This window comes from Dermochelys coriacea, chromosome 23, assembly GCF_009764565.3.
Source record: "Dermochelys coriacea isolate rDerCor1 chromosome 23, rDerCor1.pri.v4, whole genome shotgun sequence".
In the NCBI taxonomy this organism is placed as follows: Eukaryota; Metazoa; Chordata; order Testudines; family Dermochelyidae; genus Dermochelys; species Dermochelys coriacea.
Genome location: NC_050090.1, coordinates 15580643 through 15597152, shown reverse-complemented (window position 1 = coordinate 15597152; position 16510 = coordinate 15580643). Strand labels below are relative to the sequence as shown.

At 63.1% G+C, this 16510-nt stretch overlaps 3 protein-coding genes across 9 annotated transcripts in view; 1 reads left to right on the top strand and 2 right to left on the bottom strand.

The window, feature by feature from the left end:
- The first annotated feature begins 6 nt into the window (after positions 1-6).
- Positions 7-2203, top strand: CCDC115 (coiled-coil domain containing 115). 2 transcript variants are annotated; one of them, XM_038381368.2, is made up of 6 exons: positions 7-53; positions 321-435; positions 711-814; positions 1278-1390; positions 1721-1891; positions 1995-2203. In XM_038381368.2, the coding sequence occupies exons 2-6, from the start codon at positions 325-327 to the stop codon at positions 2105-2107; spliced, it is 612 nt and encodes a 203-aa protein (XP_038237296.1). In that variant the 5' UTR covers positions 7-53; positions 321-324; the 3' UTR covers positions 2108-2203. The 2 variants fall into 2 exon arrangements, with proteins under 2 accessions (XP_038237296.1, XP_043357533.1); XM_043501598.1 differs by having other exon boundaries at positions 21-53; positions 1224-1390.
- Positions 2204-4239: 2036 nt separating this feature from the next.
- LOC119847012 (transforming protein RhoA-like) lies at positions 4240-11241 on the bottom strand. 5 transcript variants are annotated; one of them, XM_043501594.1, is made up of 5 exons: positions 11089-11241; positions 7273-7430; positions 5985-6105; positions 5459-5589; positions 4240-5164 (listed from the first exon to the last, which is right to left on the bottom strand). In XM_043501594.1, exons 2-5 carry the CDS (start codon positions 7426-7428, stop codon positions 4991-4993), a joined length of 582 nt encoding a protein of 193 aa, XP_043357529.1. In that variant the 5' UTR covers positions 7429-7430; positions 11089-11241; the 3' UTR covers positions 4240-4990. The 5 variants fall into 5 exon arrangements, with proteins under 5 accessions (XP_043357529.1, XP_038237295.1, XP_038237294.1 ...); XM_038381367.2 differs by having other exon boundaries at positions 7273-7435; positions 11089-11234; XM_038381366.2 differs by lacking the exon at positions 11089-11241 and adding an exon at positions 10683-10796 and having other exon boundaries at positions 7273-7435.
- Positions 11242-13371: 2130 nt separating this feature from the next.
- The window catches only part of UBA1 (ubiquitin like modifier activating enzyme 1), a 19264-nt gene continuing 16125 nt past the window's right edge, over positions 13372-16510 (bottom strand). For both annotated transcript variants that reach the window (XM_038381248.2, XM_038381249.2), the window contains exons 20-26: positions 16042-16233; positions 15733-15821; positions 15363-15455; positions 15071-15262; positions 14741-14842; positions 14256-14356; positions 13372-13989 (exon numbers count right to left, since the gene is read on the bottom strand). In XM_038381248.2, the coding sequence (XP_038237176.2) occupies positions 13854-13989; positions 14256-14356; positions 14741-14842; positions 15071-15262; positions 15363-15455; positions 15733-15821; positions 16042-16233 (905 nt within the window). In that variant the 3' untranslated portion in view covers positions 13372-13853. The remainder of the gene's footprint in view (positions 13990-14255; positions 14357-14740; positions 14843-15070; positions 15263-15362; positions 15456-15732; positions 15822-16041; positions 16234-16510) is intronic.

Below are 16510 nucleotides of genomic sequence, written 5' to 3'. Positions count from 1 at the left end.
CAGGCGAAGGGGGAGGGTCGGGGGATTAGCCGGGATCGCTCGGCCCGGGGCAGGTGCTGGAGGGAGCAGTGGGGACAGCGCCAGGGGGCGGGACAGGCGGGGGGGTCGGTGGCTCGGGACGGGTATTGGGGGGGCAGCGCCTGGGCGGTACCGGGGGGGGCCGAGAGGGGCCAGCGCGGGGAGGGTCGGTGCCTGGGGGCAGGTATGGGGGGCCGCAGGGCAGTGCCCTGGGGAGGGATCGAGGGGGGCCAGCGGGCGGGTGGTGCCAGGGGGGCGGATCCCCGGCCCGAGGCTCCGGTTCTGACCCGGTTCTGCCCCAGGCCGATGGCCGAGCTGGCGCTGAGCCGGGAGCTGGACGAGCGGCTGCTCCACCTGCTGGGGGCGCTGGAGACGCTGCAGGGCAAGAGGGACGAATTCAACCGCCGCGTAGAGCAGGTGGGGGGGGGGGATTGCATGGGCCCCCCACTGCCCCTGGAGCCCCCCTTCCCACCCCTCAGGGCCCCCCCTTATTGCCCCTGGGGCCCCCCTTTCCCACACTGCCTTCTCACCACCCACAGTGCCTCACCCACCCCCTCCTGCACCCACTGGCCTGGCAAGCAGCAGCCCCATCAGCCTGGGGGGGGTCTGGTTGGGGCAGTGCAGCCCTGAGGGGCTTGTCCCCCCCCCCAGCAGCCCCTGAGACCTCTCCCCCTTTGTGTCCCTCTATGCAGGGCTGGTTCTCGCTCTCTAGGTCCCGCTTCGCCATGGGCTGCAAGTCGGTCTCTGCCCTGCAGTATGGGGCCTGCATGGAGCCGCTGGTCAGGGTACACGCGAGGTGAGAGCAGTGGGCTGCGGGTCGGGAGTGAGGGGCAACGGCAGGGCGGGGGGGGGGCAGGACTGGGCTAGCAGGGGGCTGCGGGTCGGGAGTGAGGGGCACCGGCAGGGCTGGGCTAGCAGGGGGCTGTGGGTCGGGAGTGAGGGGCATCGGCAGCCTTGGTTTCACGCTGGGCACGGAAATGGTGAAACACCTCCCACGATCTGTAATTCACGGAACCAGAGACTCCTGGAAATGTGGGGCTGGAAAGGCCCCCAGGAGGTCGCCAGGTCCGGCCCCCGACTGAGTCACCCCAGACCAGCCCTGACAAGGGTTTGTCCGACCTGGTCTTAAAACAATAAACCGAGATTTACCCGCCCTGGCTCGGGTGGGGGTTCCCCGTCTGGGCCAGGCTGTGAACGACCTGCAGGGGGCGCTCCCCAGGTCGAGAGAGGGGGTCAGTGGTGTGGTTTCCCCCTTCCAGCGAGGGGGAGAGCGGGCAGGTCGCCTTCCAAGTCATCCCAGGAGAATGGGACCCATCTGCAGAGGCTGCTGAGGGGTCACCGGCCGTGGAGGAAATCGGGCCCCAAGACCAAGGTGAACTAATGGACTAAGAACTGCACTGAGAGCCCAGGGCTGGGCTGGCAGGGGGCTGCGGGTCGGGAGAGAGGGGCACCGGCAGAGCTGGGGCTGGGGGTCAGGCCTGGGCTAGCAGGGGGTTGTGGGTCAGAATTGAGGGGCACCGGCAGAGCTGGGGCTGAGAGTCAGGGCTGGGCTAGCAGGGGGTGTGGGTCAGGAGTGAGGGGCACCGGCAAAGCTGGGGGGGGGGGTCAGGGCTGGGCTAGCAGGGGGCTGCGGGTCGGGAGTAAGGGGCGCAGCAGAGCTGGGGGGGAGTTTTGAGACCCCTTTTGTTGAATGTCTCTCTAGTCTTGCGGCAGCGAAAGGGCCCAGGGAAAACAGTGAATCCTGGGGCCCCCCTGGAGGCTGCCCCCGAACCCCCTGATTCCCCGAATGGGGCCTCGTCCCGGGACCCACTGACCTGGTTCGGGATCCTGGTGCCCCAGAGCCTCCGGCAGGCTCAGAGCAGCTTCAAAGAGGGTGAGTCCAGGGCGCCCCCTAGAGGGGACAGGCCCCGGGCTGCATTTCCCCCCCCCACCCCGAGCCAGCCGGCCCCTCTCTCCTGACCCCGGTTTCTCCGCAGGGATTCTCCTGGCCGGGGAGATCGCCAGCCTGCAGAGCGACCTCCAGGCCACGCGGGCGCAGTATCGGGCGCTGCTGGAGAGAAAGCGCCAGCTGCTGGCCAGAGAGGGGTAGCGCAGCTGACGCCCCCCTGCAGCTTTCGCACCCCACACTCTGGGCTGGGCGTATTGTAACCTCTGACACCCATGTCAATAAACTGGGATGGCTGCTCTGGTGTGTCCATGAGTCCGTCCCTGCTGCAGGGTCTGAGACTGCTCTGTGTCCCCCTGCTGCATGGAGTGCTCTGCCTGGGGGGTGAGTTTGGAGGGGCTCGGGGCAGCACTGGGAGTTGCCAAACACCTTGAAAATGTTAAAGAGAAAATCTGCCTCTTCCCTGCCCCCGGGCACAAACCAGCCTTCTGCCCCCCAGTGTGCATGGGGCCCAGCGGGGACAGGGCCACCCTGAGCTGGCCTGGAGAAAGGACACAACAGGCTCTGGGCAGGGAGTGGGGTGTAGGGGTTAGAGCAGGGGGGCTGGGAACCAGGACTCCTGGGTTCTCTCCCTGGCTCTGGGAGGGCAGTGGGATCTGGTGGTGAGAGTAGGGGGTAGGAGCCAGGATTCCTGGGTTCTTGTTGCTTTGTGATCTCGGCTGTTCCAAGCAGACTTGCCCTGTCTCTCCAAGAGGGTCAGGGCTTGCTCCGGAGCGACTCTGGGTTAACTGCCTGGGAGCACATGGGGTCCCTGCTAAGAGGGAAGGGGCTTGTGGCAGCCAGGACCTGTCAGCGTGAGGGGTTAATGGTGCAGTGCCCTCCTTGCCCAGCAGGAGGCGCTGGGCGTCCCCAGGCCCTGTGGCCAGCCAGGCAGGAGCAGCAAGCAGCCTGTCCCACGTGGTCTAGCGGCCCGCTCAGGATTCCCGGCTTTCATCCCGGCAGCCCGGGTTCGACTCCCGGTGTGGGAAGCAGCCGCCTGTTTTCTTGGTGAGGCGCTGGCAGCACCGGCCTCTCACAGAGCCCGCATAGAGCCCAGGGGGCTGGCTTTTCCTGGTACCTCCTATGGAGCCACCCAGGGGGACCCCAGCTCCTGTGAGCAGAGGCTGGGGGGATGCTTCATTCTCACCCCTCTGAGTGCAGCACTGGAGACCCCCTCTTCCCTGCCCTGGGAGGTGAGGGGGCATTTGGGGGCTAGGCTACTGTACTGGAGCAAGCAGATGACTGCTGGGGGCCATCTGCCCCTTCCCCCCATGCCCAGAGACTGGGGGGGGTGTCAGGCTGGCTGCAGGAGGGTGGTGATTGGCACCACCCCCCACGTAGCACCTTGGGGTGGGGCTAGCCCCTCACCACACCCCCCAGGGCCACCCTCCCTTCAGGATTTGCTCCCTGGGACAGTGCTCCAGGCTTCAAGGGAGTCACCCCCACCCCAGCTGCAAGGGGGCAAGCCTGGGAGAATCTCTGGGGCGCCCAGCCCTATCTGTGAGGTTAGAGCCCCCCCCTCAGGCAGCCCCCACAGCTTTTCCCTCACTTGTTTTCAAAGCAGAAGCGGGGGAGGGGGGTCAGCCCTGGGGTATAGGTCAGGACTTCACAGGTCCCCTGTACTCCAGGCCTGACCCTGGCAGGGTGAGGGTGAGAGTGACACAGCCATACCAACCCCCCACAGAGCCCCCCCCCCCGCATTCATTGCTCATCAGTAAGGGGCCCAGCCCTTACAGCCTCACATGAGCCCTGCCCCTGCAGTTGGGTGTAGCTATGCCCCAGGCTTCCCCCCCCCCCGCCCACCAGAGCTGGGTGCCTTTCAGCACCAGCTGAGCCACAGCCAAGCTGTGTTATAGGCTGCTGTGTCCCTCCTGCCCTGGGCCAGAAGTGGCTGCATTACACAGCACACTCCCTGCAGAACCCCTTGCCCTTACAGCACCTGGCACAGGCTACAGGGCTGTACTGCTGCCAGGAGCAGGAATCTGCAGCCCCCCTTCCCTGCTCCCCCAGCATCCCTTCTCCCCCATAGGCAGCAGCCTGCTCCCTTGGGCCAGGGAGCAGTGAGAGGAGGATGTTGGGTTGCAGCCTAGGGCAGGGCCATAGAGCCCCAGGGACCTGGCAGGCAGTTGAGGTGAAGTGAGAGTTGCCCCCCTCCAGCTGATGGCAGGGGGTAGAACTGATTCAAGCTGGTGTGACCCCAGCAGGGCACCAGGGGGCATAGGTGGTTGGGGGAGCCCAGGGCTGGCATAGAGCTATGGGGAACTCCCCCCAGCCACAAACAGGCAGAGCCCCCCCCGTACTAAACATTGCTACAAATTTATTACAGAATTGTCTTTCAAGTACAGTTGAAAATAACCACCGTCCCCGGGAGTACAGAGCAGACAGGCGTCCACAGCACCCTGCCTGTGGCACTTGCTCATGCGGAGGGCCCGGGACCCGAGGGGGGGGCTGGAGGGAGTCAGGTGCCCTCCATGGGCAAAGCAGCCCACAGCGCCTCTGCATAAAAATATAGAGTTCTCTGGGGCAGGGCCCCCCCCCCCCCACTTGGCAAGAGATAAATAGGAGGAGGAAGAAATCTGTACAGCAGGGGCAGCGCCCACTCCCCCCCTCTGGAAGCAGAGCCCAGCAAGGGGCACCATGCTGTGATCCAGCCCTCCCATGTCCAATGGGAGGCACAGTAGAGGGCTGCCACCTGCAGAACTGAGCCCCCCCAGCAGGGGTTATGGATCACAAGGGGCAGGGCAGGCCTGTGATTTCAGGCTCCAATTGAGTGGGGGACTGGAAGGGCTGGGGCAGAGCTGCCAGGAGGCAGTGGAGCTGCCATGGCACAACTCCACCCCCCCAAAACCATTCCAGGAGAGAGGCTGGGGGCCGCCCTATGGGTGGGATTGAGGGGGGCTGTGCCACAACCGCCCCCTCCCTGCTGTGGGAGGCTCCAACAGCCAGAGGAGATGGGCAGCTCTGCCATGGGGCTGTGATGAGGGGCCCTGAGCCCCTGCCCCCCAAGCAGGGGGGGTCAGAGGGAGGGCCTGGTGGGAGCAGGGGGAGTTACAGCAGCTGGCAGGAGGTCTTCTTGCGCCCACGCTTGGCCTGCAGGGCAGCCCGCGTGGCCATCTCAAAGACCTCACGCACCCCGTCCTTTGTCTTGGCTGAGCACTCGAGGTACCCAAAGGCGCTGATCCGGTTGGCCATGTCCCGGCCCTCCTCCGGCTTCACTGGCTCCTGCAGGGGCAGCAAAAGTGGTCAGCGCCAAGGGTCTCCCTGATCCTGGGGGCAGTGGGGTCTGGGAGCCAGGACTCCTGGCTTCCATCCCCAGCTGGACTGGGGTCTGGCAGGTAAGAGCAGGGCTGAGAGCCCAGTACAACCAGCCCATGCAGCAGCACTGTCCTGGGTCTGAAGGATTAATCAGGGAGGAGTGATTAATCTCAGAAGGAGGCACTTTCCTTCAGGGTGGGGGCAGTCCCAGGGTGCCCAGGACAGAGCAGGGGGGCACTCTCCTTCAGGACAGGGGCTCACCTGCTTCATCTTGGCCAGCTCCCGGCGCGTGTGCTCATCATTGCGCAGGTCCTTCTTGTTGCCCACCAGGATGATGGGCACATTGGGACAGAAATGCTTCACCTCCGGGGTCCACTTCTCCGGGATGTTTTCTGCACAGGGGGCAGGATCAGCATCAGGGCACCCAGATCATGCCCAGCTCCCCCAGGCCTGTGCTGGCAGCATGGACCCCTGGGCTCTACCCTGGCACTGGGAAGGGAGTGGGGTCTAATGGGTTAGAGCAGGTGGGTTGGGAGCCAGGACTCCCGAGTTCTGTCCCATGCACTGGGAAGGGAGTGGAGGCTAGTGGTTAGAGCAGAATCCAGTACCATGAGCCTCTTGGGCAGACGTGCCAGCTCAGGGCCCGTAGCGAACTCAAGCTGCTGTATGACCTGGCTATTGAGATCCTGGCTCTGGCTGTGGCCACAGGGTGACGGGGGACCCGGCTGGATCTCCCGAGCGCCCAGCCCCCTCTGGTCCAGGGGGCGCCCAGCCGCCCAGCACTCACCCAAGCTGTCAGGGCTGTCGATGGAGAAGCACATGAGGATGACGTCCGTGTCAGGGTAGGACAGGGGTCTCAGGCGGTCGTAGTCTTCCTGGCCAGCTGTGTCCCACAGCGCAAGCTCCACCTGCATGAGACAAGGGTGGCAATGGGTAGCTGGCTCCCAGGGGCTGCTGCTGGGGCATATGGACATGGGCCATCCCAGGTTCCAGTTCCCACTAGAAAGTCACTGGCTTGGGGTAACCAGACCCTGTCACGGTTCCTGAGCCAACTGTTCCTCCCACCACACCCAGGCACCCAGCTTTGTCTCAGGCCTCCAGCCATCAGCATGCAGGGCAGGAGCTCCAGACAGGGCCTGGGCTGCAGACACCAGCAATCCACCGTCATCAGTTCAGCACCTGCCGACCTGTGCTCTCAGGGCAGTGACAATGCTACCGGGCCCCAGCCAGCTCCCCCCAGCAAAGTACTGTTTATTCAGAACAGAAGTGAGCCAGAGAGACCAGATTTTCCTACAGCTCAGATGCAGGGCTGCCTTGGCATCTCCCACCTGGGGACCCTGCCAGGGTCAGAGTACTCACCCTGGGCCTCCCCCCAGGTCAGACACTCCACACACCCTCAAGGCCTCTGTAGCCCTTGTTCTTCGGGAGCCAGTCACTAGCCTGCCCATTGAGATACACATGGATTTCAAAGGCCGCTTCTCTACTCTAACTACTGTGTGTGTCCACAGCCTGCCTCTCTCTCACTGCTTCATAAGCACTGCATCTGTCCCAGCCCTGAGCAGGGCCAGGCTCCAGTAACAGCTGGGGGCGTGGTAAACATACAGTGTCTCCCTACCCACAGCGAGGCTCCCAGGGACAGCAGCGAGTGGCCTGCCCAGAGACTAAGGCCCCCGTGCACCACCTCAGCATTGTCAGTTTGTTCAGACCCATCCAGAGGGAAGGCACCCCCTGCTGCGGTTCATCCCCTGGCCCATCAGTATCAGTGAGCAGTGCAGGGAAGGGGCAGTGGATATGCAGAGTTAACAACCCTGGGGAAGTTAACAGCGCAGTGCTTACAGGCAGGTACATCAAAGCTAGACAGTTCTCCCCCAGCACAGTCCCTTCCTGTTAACTCTGGAGGGTGCAGTCTCCTGCAGCCAGAGGCGAGGAGTGCAGGGTGCCATTGCCTCCTCATCCATGGCTGGTCCAAAGCCAGTCTAACCTCCCACCCTCCTCAGGACAGACCCTAAGCTCTCCTCCCTGTGGAGGGAGGCAAGGGCAACGGTCCCACCCCAGCCAGTGTGGTGCCATGGTACCTGTTTGCTGTCCACCTCTATGTCGGCCACGTAGTTCTCGAAGACTGTGGGGACGTAGACCTCTGGGAACTGATCCTTGCTGAAGACGATGAGGAGGCAGGTCTTGCCACAGGCGCCATCTCCCACGATAACCAGTTTCTTCCGTATGGCAGCCATCTCTGACCTGGGGGAGAGGGGACTCCCGTCACAAGGGCACTACGGCAGCAAGCTAGACCCCAGCCTGCAGGAGGCAGACTCCATGGAGGGGAATCTGCTAGGCAGGCACAAGACCTGGATGTCCCCCCAGGCACTGACAGCCAGAACAAGGAAGCCGGTGCCATGTGGCGTGCTCTAGGGGATGTGTGAGCTAGCCCAGGGGAAATGCTAGAGGAAGCGATTGGGGAAGGGAACTGAGCGATGCTTGTCAATCTCGCCATGTAGACAAGCCCAGAGCCCCCCCACTCGTACCCTAGACTTTCCAGCTTCAGTCAAGCCTCTGCCCTTCCCCTCCCTGGAAACCCAGGGCATGAGCCACCCCTGCCTCTGCCATGCTCCGTGTGGCCCCTGAGCCAGCCACCAGAACCCAAAGGAAGCTGGCATCTAGCCCCATTTTAGGCAGTTGAGGATCCTTGCCCTGGTGCCTCAGTTTCTCCAATTACTCTCCTACCCTTTGATTAAGATGTCAGCTCTCTGGGGTGGGGCCTGTGGCAGAACAATGTCCCACTCCCACCCTGACCTGCTGGGGCCTGTGCAGTGCAGCCGTGAGACACAGAAGGGGAGGTCAGGGATAGAACTCCAGAGACCCAGGGTCTATTCCTGTCTGCCACAGGGTGACCACATGGAAGTCACTCTGATTCTGTGCCTCAATTTCCTCATCTACAGATATGGGAGACTCCCTGGCAAAGCCCTTTGAGATCTGCTGCTGAACAGCACTAGGTACTGCTGTGACTATTTAATGACACTGTTCCGCCAGCAACTTGACGATTCCTGTCCCAGTCACCCCAGAGCAGCTGGGGTTAAGCCTCCCCGAAGCAGTCAGACTGCCACCACAAATGGGACCCAGCACTTGAGTGAAGCTATATTCCACTCTCCACTTGCAGAGTCCTGGCGGTAGGGATTGAGGGCCAAGCTGGCTTTGCTCAGTGGGGTGGCTGGCTTCCTAAGGCCAGGCTGTCCCACACCAAACCCTGCCCTTGTGTGTTTTTAAGAGGGGAGGGGCCCAGCAGCCGGGTGATTCACCACTTTGGCCACTGGGCTGCAACAGGAAGTTTCAGAGGCAGGCAAGTTACACCCACATGTGGTGCGTGAAGCGGCATTCCCAGGATCACCCACCCACCTGCACTTGGAAAAAGTTAGACAAGCAATTTCCAGCAGCCATGGAATTAACCAACCTGCCGCTTACATGCACTGCCCCACTGACACTGACCGCTCCGAAGGTGAGGGGGCATGGAAAGGGGGGCTTTCAGGACTTAAGGGATCAGGATGCAGGAACATGAGAACAGCCATACTGTACCAATGGCCCAGCAAACCCAGTGTCCTGTCTCTGACAGTGCCCAGTGCCAGAGCTTCAGGGGAAATGAACAGAACAGGGCAGTTATTGCGTGATCCATCCCAGTGGCCAGCCCCAGCGTCTGGCAGTCAGAGGATCAGGGACACCCGGAGTACGGGACTGCGTCCCTGACTCCTACCCTCCAGGAACTTCTCTTGTTCTTTTTTGAACCCAGTGTTCACAACATCCCCTGGCAGCAAGTCGCCCACCCAGGGTGACTGTGCTAGGTGAGGCGCTTCCTTCTGTCTGCTTCAAACCTGTTGCTTACATTCGAAGGGTAAAACGTAAACCCGCTGCCACAGGGGAAGGTCTGAACAGGAGTACCACCATGGGCTGCCAGGGGACCCTTGCTACGTGCATTAAACTGAGCTAGCAGGGAACAAATCCTGTCAGCAGCTGGTAAATCCCAAACTAAAGAGATTCAGGTTTCAGAGTAGCAGCCATGTTAGTCTGTATTCGCAAAAAAGAAAAGGAGGACTTGTGGCACCTTAGAGACTAACAAATTTATTTGAGCATAAGCTTTCGTGAGCTACAGCTCACTTCATCGGATGAAGTGAGCTGTAGCTCACGAAAGCTTATGCTCAAATACATTTGTTAGTCTCTAAGGTGCCACAAGTCCTCCTTTTCTTTTTAAAAGAGATTCAGGTTTCTAGGCCTCAGTGGGGAGGAGACAGGGCAATTTTTACAGGGCAGAAGGAGCTGGAAGCATCAAGATCAATAGGGTTTAAATCCTCACCATATCTGAGCACACTCATCTCATTGTACAGGGAGGGAAACTGAGGCACAGAAGGGTACAAAGGAGTTAGCAGCAGAGCTGGGATTAGAACGCAGGTCCTAGACTCCTACCCCAACCCCTATCTACTCCTAGTCTTGGACCACCCAGCAGTACACCAGAGTCCGGGGCACAAATGCAAGTTCAGCACAGCACAGGTAATCTCAGAGGCAAATTCACCCCCAAACCCAGCTAGAGCAGCAGTAGACAACACCTGCAGAGTCTGCTCCTGCCAGGAGAGCAGTGAACCCGGCAGCGGGGTTCAGCCGATCTGAGCCAGCCCAGAGAACAGAGCTGAGCATAGGGTGGCTCTACACAAAAGGCTGACAGAGCACTGAGGTTTGGTAACTCATGGGTCAGCCGTGGGGGGTTCGGCACCCAGCTTGGAGGGGCAATCAGCAAAGGGCTACAAGAACAGGAGTATAGCCAGAAGGGGGCTCTCCCAGGTCACCAGGGAGCATCTCCCACCTCTCTCCTTGGCACGGGAGCTGTCTCTTTGTGCACACCAGGAAGTGAAGGGCCAGGAGGATGAGGCTGCAGAGGCTAAAGGAGGGAACCTAGGTGTGAACAGACAGCGAGATGGAGTCGGGAGCTCCCCTCAGATTCACCGAGGATGGGCCTGCCTATCCCACGGAAACCTTCCCTCAGGCCAGCTGCCTAGAGGGGCCTGCCAGTGAGCTGCTCAAACAGCAGCTGTAGGTGGGTGTCCGGGTACAGGGTGTCCGCGGCTGCCCCACCCCAGGCACCCGAGAGAACGATCACATGACTGGGATCTTCCCCACAACTCAGAGGGCAGCACCTGCCCGCACCCCACAGGCCCCAGGAGACCATCTGTGCCCTAGACTCCGGAACTGGGGGGCCCCAGCCACCAGGCCAGCCAGGATTCTCCCCACACCCTGGGCTGGAGACTCAGGGGAAACAGGCCTGCTCCCCCGCCCGCCACAAAGCAACCCCCCCATATGGACACCCCCCCGGCCCGGCGCCCGCGCCCCCCCATATAGACACCCCCCCGCCGCCAGCAACTCAGCCACAGGCTCCCCCCAAATAGACACCCCCCCGGCCCGGCGCCCGCCCCGGGGCGCAGCGGCCCCTCCCCCACGCAGAGCTCACCCCCGCCGCAGCCTCTGCCACATGGACCCGCCCCCCCGGCCCGGAAGGGAGATGGCTCGCGCTCGCTCTCCCCACCGCCCTGTCGGCCGCGCATGCGCGGAGAAGCTTCCAGACCGCACCCAGAGTTCTACTCCCCCCCGCACCCGGCGCCGCGCGCCGACCCCTCCCGGGCCACGCCCCCCTCCCACAGCTCCCAACCAATCGGCTACCGCTACCGCTTCCTCCCGCAAGCCAAGCGGCCCCGGGGCGCGTGACCCTCCCCCCCCGACAGACCAACCCCCCCAGCCACCCGCGAGCGGCGCATGCGCACAACGACCCCCACCCTCCACAACCATCGCCCAGCGCCGAGGCGGCCATGGCGCAGCGCGGTTTCCGCGCAACCCCACCGGCACCGGGCCCAACTCACCGCGGACTCTCTCAGCCACCTCCGCTGCCGGCTGAGCCGCCGCCCGGACGCTCCAACCACCTCACGATAGCCCCGTCTACCCGGCGCGATGGACAGCCCCCACCGACCAATAGCAGAGGACTTAAGTCCCCGCCACCGCCAATCCCCGGCGGTGGGCAGGGCTGCCACGCCTCGAAGCCCCGCCTGTTGGATGATGGACAAGCGAGCCCAACCAATGGAAAGGAAGAGCACCCAAAATCCAGCCAATCCCCGCGGAGGGCGGGGCTGGAGGTGGCTTTCGGCCCCTCCTTTTTGATTGACAACTTCGGCCTCCCAATCGCACCACACGACGGGACAAAACGAATTTTGCCCCGCCCACACTCTGACAAACGGCGAAGAGGACCAATAAGTGTGTGCTATTTTAGAGTTAACCCAATCATAATTAGAGGGCGGGGCAATGACCTCACAAGCCTTCCCTTCAGAGGTAGATTGACAGGCGAAGAGGCCAATGAAACAGAATTAGGCCAGAAAGCCATCCAACCGCTGTCGGAGGGCAGGATTGACGGTCCCCCCAAGGCCTGAGACTCACCGCGCAGCGGTCAAGGGGCAGGCGGGAGGCATTTTCCTCCCCAATCCTGCTGCAGGGCGGGGCTCCCAACGCTCAAAATAGCGCCAATCACTTTGACTGTCAGCATAAAGCAACCAATAGGAACAGCGGCCCAGCCATGGCAGCCCCGCCCCTACCCTGACCCCGCCCCCAGCCCGGCGAGCCCCCGAGACCCGCCCAGGCCCGCGACTGACACGTAGAGCGGGCCAATGGCCGCTCTTCCCGCCGGGTCGGGATACATGGAACGCTGTGGAACACGTTGCCTCTGGGGACGACGGGCTCCATGACAATGAGACCCCGCCCCCCAATCCCCCTCACACCCCTCCCCCACCCCCACCTTCAGGAGCCCCTCCCCCCCAGGAACACCACCCCTTGCACCTCCCTTGGGGAACCCCTCCTCCTGCCCCCCCAACCCTTGCCCCACTACAGGAACACGGCCCCCAGCACTCCCCCTCCAGGAGCCCCTCCCACCCAGGAGCACCACCCCGGGTAACCCACTGGGAGAGCCAGGCCCCGAGGGGAAATCCCAGCCCCGCCCGGCAGACGGGCACCCGGGCTGACGCCACCAGGCCACAGCTGCGCCCCGCCCGCTCCAGCGCCAGGCTCCCCTGCAGAGTCACAGACGCGGCCACGAGGACGAGCCGCCGGGCAGGCAACAGACGCCCCCGCAGGCGAGCGCCGCCCCCCCCGGAGACACGCGAGGGCCTTTCCCCCTCGGCGCCGTTTGCGAAGAACGGGGGCAAAACCTGGCTCTCGTGGGCTGGAGCTCCCCAGCCCCGAGGGACACTAGGGCCTGCCGGGTCTAGGAACAAGCCCGGCCCAGGGGGGCGCTTGTTTAGCCCTGCACCCAACGCTTGCCTTTCCTCATTACCAGCCGCAGCTCGTTTATTAGGGGGCAGACCTGGAGCTAGCAGGGCAGTGGTGTTTGGGGTGAGGGACACTCTAGCCCCAAGGGGGCGAGACAGCCTGGCTGGAACTCCCCGCTAGGCATTTACTGGCTGCCTGGGGGGGGGGGGGGGGGAAGGGAGCAGACACACAGTGGGCAGGCAGCTGAGAGGAAACTGAGGCATGGCCCTGCCCAGCTTTTTGAATAGGTCTGCGTCCGGTGCAATCCAGAGGTAGGGTACAATCCAGCCCAGTGAACAGATTCCAGGGGAATGGCACAGCCCCACAGGGCAGGGGGCTGTTAGCCGAAGGCCAGGGCTCCCCTAGCACAGCTTTTCTCACTACACAGGCCATGGGAGCTGGGGAACTTATTGCTACTTGAATCCTTGCAGCAGCAGAGGGTACAGGGGTGGGGTAGAAGACAGAAGCGCTGAGCTTGGGCCACCATCCCCCCCAGCAGCAGGAGGAGCAGGGGCCATAGGTGCCCCCAACCAGGACATGGGGAGGGCTGAGGGGGCATAGGCTGGGCTGCTCAGAGGGAATGACCAGCCCCCAGCAGCCCACTGGAGACAAGCCACCTGGGGAAAGTGGCTACCACCTGTCAGACTGTTGCCTATATTGGGAACAGCTGTGATCTGGGCTGCCTCTGTAGGGGGGAGGCTAGGAGTCCCCTCCCCTGGGATCATAAGCCCCTCCCATGCAGCACCCAGGACCTGGCCTCCCCTTCCAAGGGGACAGCCCTGGAATGCCAGGGATCCACCCCCCGTCTCTCACCCCCCCCCAAAATGACCAGACATAGGGGCGCTGGCAGGTTTTGCAAACGTCTATTTATTCAGTAATTCCTCTCACCAGTTCTGCACTAACTCTTGCCCCGCGCTGCCGCCAGCCGGGCAAGCAGCAGACAGACACCGGCTCCAGCAGCAAAGGGAGGGTTCCCCCACTGCCACATCCCCCCCCCCCCCCCGGCCCCATACAGAACCAGCACCGCAGGGCAGGAGATGCCCCATCCCCAGTCAGTGAGCAAGTGAGTGTGTGCAGGGGCAGAGTCAAGACAACACGACTAACAGTAAGGGGGGGGGTTAAAGCGCCTCAAGAACATGAACAGGACCATGGGGGGGTTCCCAGCGGGGAAGGGGGGCAGGACTCCCCCACCCAGCCCTGAACCTCAGACCAATTCCTGGGGGGTGCCCCCTTAGTCCATGTTTTGCATCACTTTAACCGTGGGGGGGCGGGGCGTGGAGTGGAGAGGCCCTGCCCAGGGAACCCGGGGGCGGGGCATGGGGAGGCCCCGCCCCTAGCGGATGGTGTAGCGGACATAGGGCACCTCGATGTCGCACTCGCTGTCGTCGTTGCAGCAGAGCTCGAAGACCAGGGCCTTGACGTGCCGCCCGATCTTCTTCTTCGACACCTTGGTCACAATCTCCGTCATCCTGGGGGCAGGGCATGGTCAGGGCAGAGCCAGTAGGAAACCCCCCTTCCCCCCCCAGCAGAGGTGGGAACCCTCCCCCAGACCAGGAGCCAATGGGCAGACTCCCGGGACCAGGATAGCCCCTAAAAAGCAGGGAATCCCCCACCCCGCTCCCCCCAGACCCTGAGACACAGAGGAGAGCCCCCAAACCAGGTAAACCAAGTCCCCAATCGCCCCAGAGGGAGGACACCCACCCTGCCCCCCCGAGGGCCCCCCCCAGGTACGTACGGCTGGTCGTGGCGCTCACGCAGCTTGGCGGGTGGCATGAAGAAGGAGTAGAGCATGGAGACGCCTTGTGACAGCATGGTGATCTCCAGCCGGTGCTCACTCTGCGGGGGGACGGGGGGGTCAGACAGCATCTAGTCCCCCCCAAACCCTCCTCCATCAGCTTCCTGCCCCCCCCCAGCATGGTGATCTCCAGCTGGTGCTCATTCTGCGAGGGGATGGGGGGGCTCAGACAGCGCCCAGTCCCCCCAAACCCTCCTCCATCAGCTTCCCCACCCCCCAGCATGGTGATCTCCAGCCGGTGCTCACTCTGTGGGGGGACGGGTGGGGTCAGACAGGGCCCAGCCCCCCAAACCCCCCCTGTCATCTCCCCACCCCCCCCAACATGGTGATCTCCAGCCAGTGCTCACTCTGCAGGGTGGGGGAAGGGGGAAAAAAATCAGACCCCCCCCCCCACTCGCTCTGACACCCCCCCACCCAAGTTTCACCTTGAAGTAGGCTAGGAACTGGCGCAGCGTCATCTCCTCTCCGCTGGGCTGCACCCCCTGCACCTCGAACCGGTCCCACAGCGTCCACTCGATGTCATAGTACTTGGGGGGGGGGGGGAAGAGGAGAAGTGGTCAGAGACAGCAGGGGGGAGGAACGCCCAGCCCAGCCCAAACCAGCCCCTACTGTAGCCACTCATTGTCGTATGTCAGGGGGAGGAGATTGGAGAGGAGACGGGTGAGCGCACGGCGGGGCACAGATTGGGGGGGACCCACCTTGTTGTAAGGGGGGCATGGGATAAGGGCTGGGGCCCCCAGGGGAGCGGCCCTCACCTTGTTGCGGGGGCAGGCGATGGGCTCGGAGAAGCCAAAGAAAGGCAGGGCCAGGTTGAGGAAGCCATTCTTGTAGGACTCCAGCCGCTTGTGGCCCTGCACCACTTTGTACAGCTCCAGACACACCAACCCCACCACCGCCGCCGTCGTTGTGGCGATGGCCGGGATGATCTTCCCGGCAATCAGCTTGCTCTGGAGAGGGACAGAGACATCAGCATTGGCGGGGGGGGGGGGGGGGGGGGAAGCCGCAGCGAGCCCCCCTTCCCCCCAACCGGCCAAGGCCGCAGCCCACCTTGTGCCGGTCGGCGGGCGGGATGTCGTAGTTCTCAGCCCGGAGGTTCGACGCCGCCACGATGAAATCCATGTGGAAATTAGTGTCGTCATCCTGAACCAGAGAGAGGGTCAGAGGGAAATGCAGCCACCTCTGGGGTGCAGGAGCTGGGGAACAGCCACATACAACTCTGCATGGGGATGGCTCACGCAGTGATGAGATGCAGCCACCTTTGGGTGGCAGCCAGGGAAGAGATGCAGAGTAATGCCACATATGACCAGCACCTGCCCCCAGGGCCAGCCTGCACCCCCCGACCCCGGCTCCCAGGGCCCAGCCTGCGCCCCCCTGCAATCCTGGCACCGGCTCCCAGGGCCCACCCCGTCTGGCTCACCTTCTCGAAGTCGATGGGGTACATGCGGAAACTCTGCAGGCCCTCAGGGCTGGGCAGGCTGGATTTCAGCTCCTCCAGCCGGCTGTCGTCTGGGGACAGAGCAGAGCCAATGAGTGCCTGGCAACAACACCCGCGACCAACAGGAGCCCAGGGCTCCATGCCAGGGGCCAGCCCTCAATAGCAGAAGACCTCCCCACCCCCCAGCCTGGGCTGCGGTGCCCCAGCGCACACTGGACAGCCCGCCCACCCCCAGCCCGGGCCGCAGTGCCCCAGGGCATGCCGGGACAGGCCCCCAGCCCAGGCCCATACCGACGGAGGCATTGGCGTTCTGCAGCTCCTGGTCCGAGATGTGGATCCGCACGCCGGACTTGGGCGTGAACTCGGGCACCTGCACCTGGCGCAGCAGTTTGGCCACGTCGCCCACGTCCCGTGTGCCCGTAATGCCGTAGGTCTGGGCAAAGAGATTCGCCGCTGCCACGATGTAATCCATGTGCAGGGGCTGGAAGGGGGAAGAGAAGATGGATGTTGTCAGTAGGATTCAGGGTTAACACCCCACCCCATAATCCATGCACAAAAGTGTGGGGGACAGATGGGCATTAACCCGGATCCCTAATGATGAGACACACACCCTGTAATCCATGTGGGGGCTGACAGGGACAGATGGGTGTTAACCCTGACTCCTAACCAAGTAATCCATGTGCTGGGGGCAGAGAGAGGGAGAACAGGCATTAATGCCGACCCCTAATGACACCCCCCCATACTCACGTTGCTGTCGTCG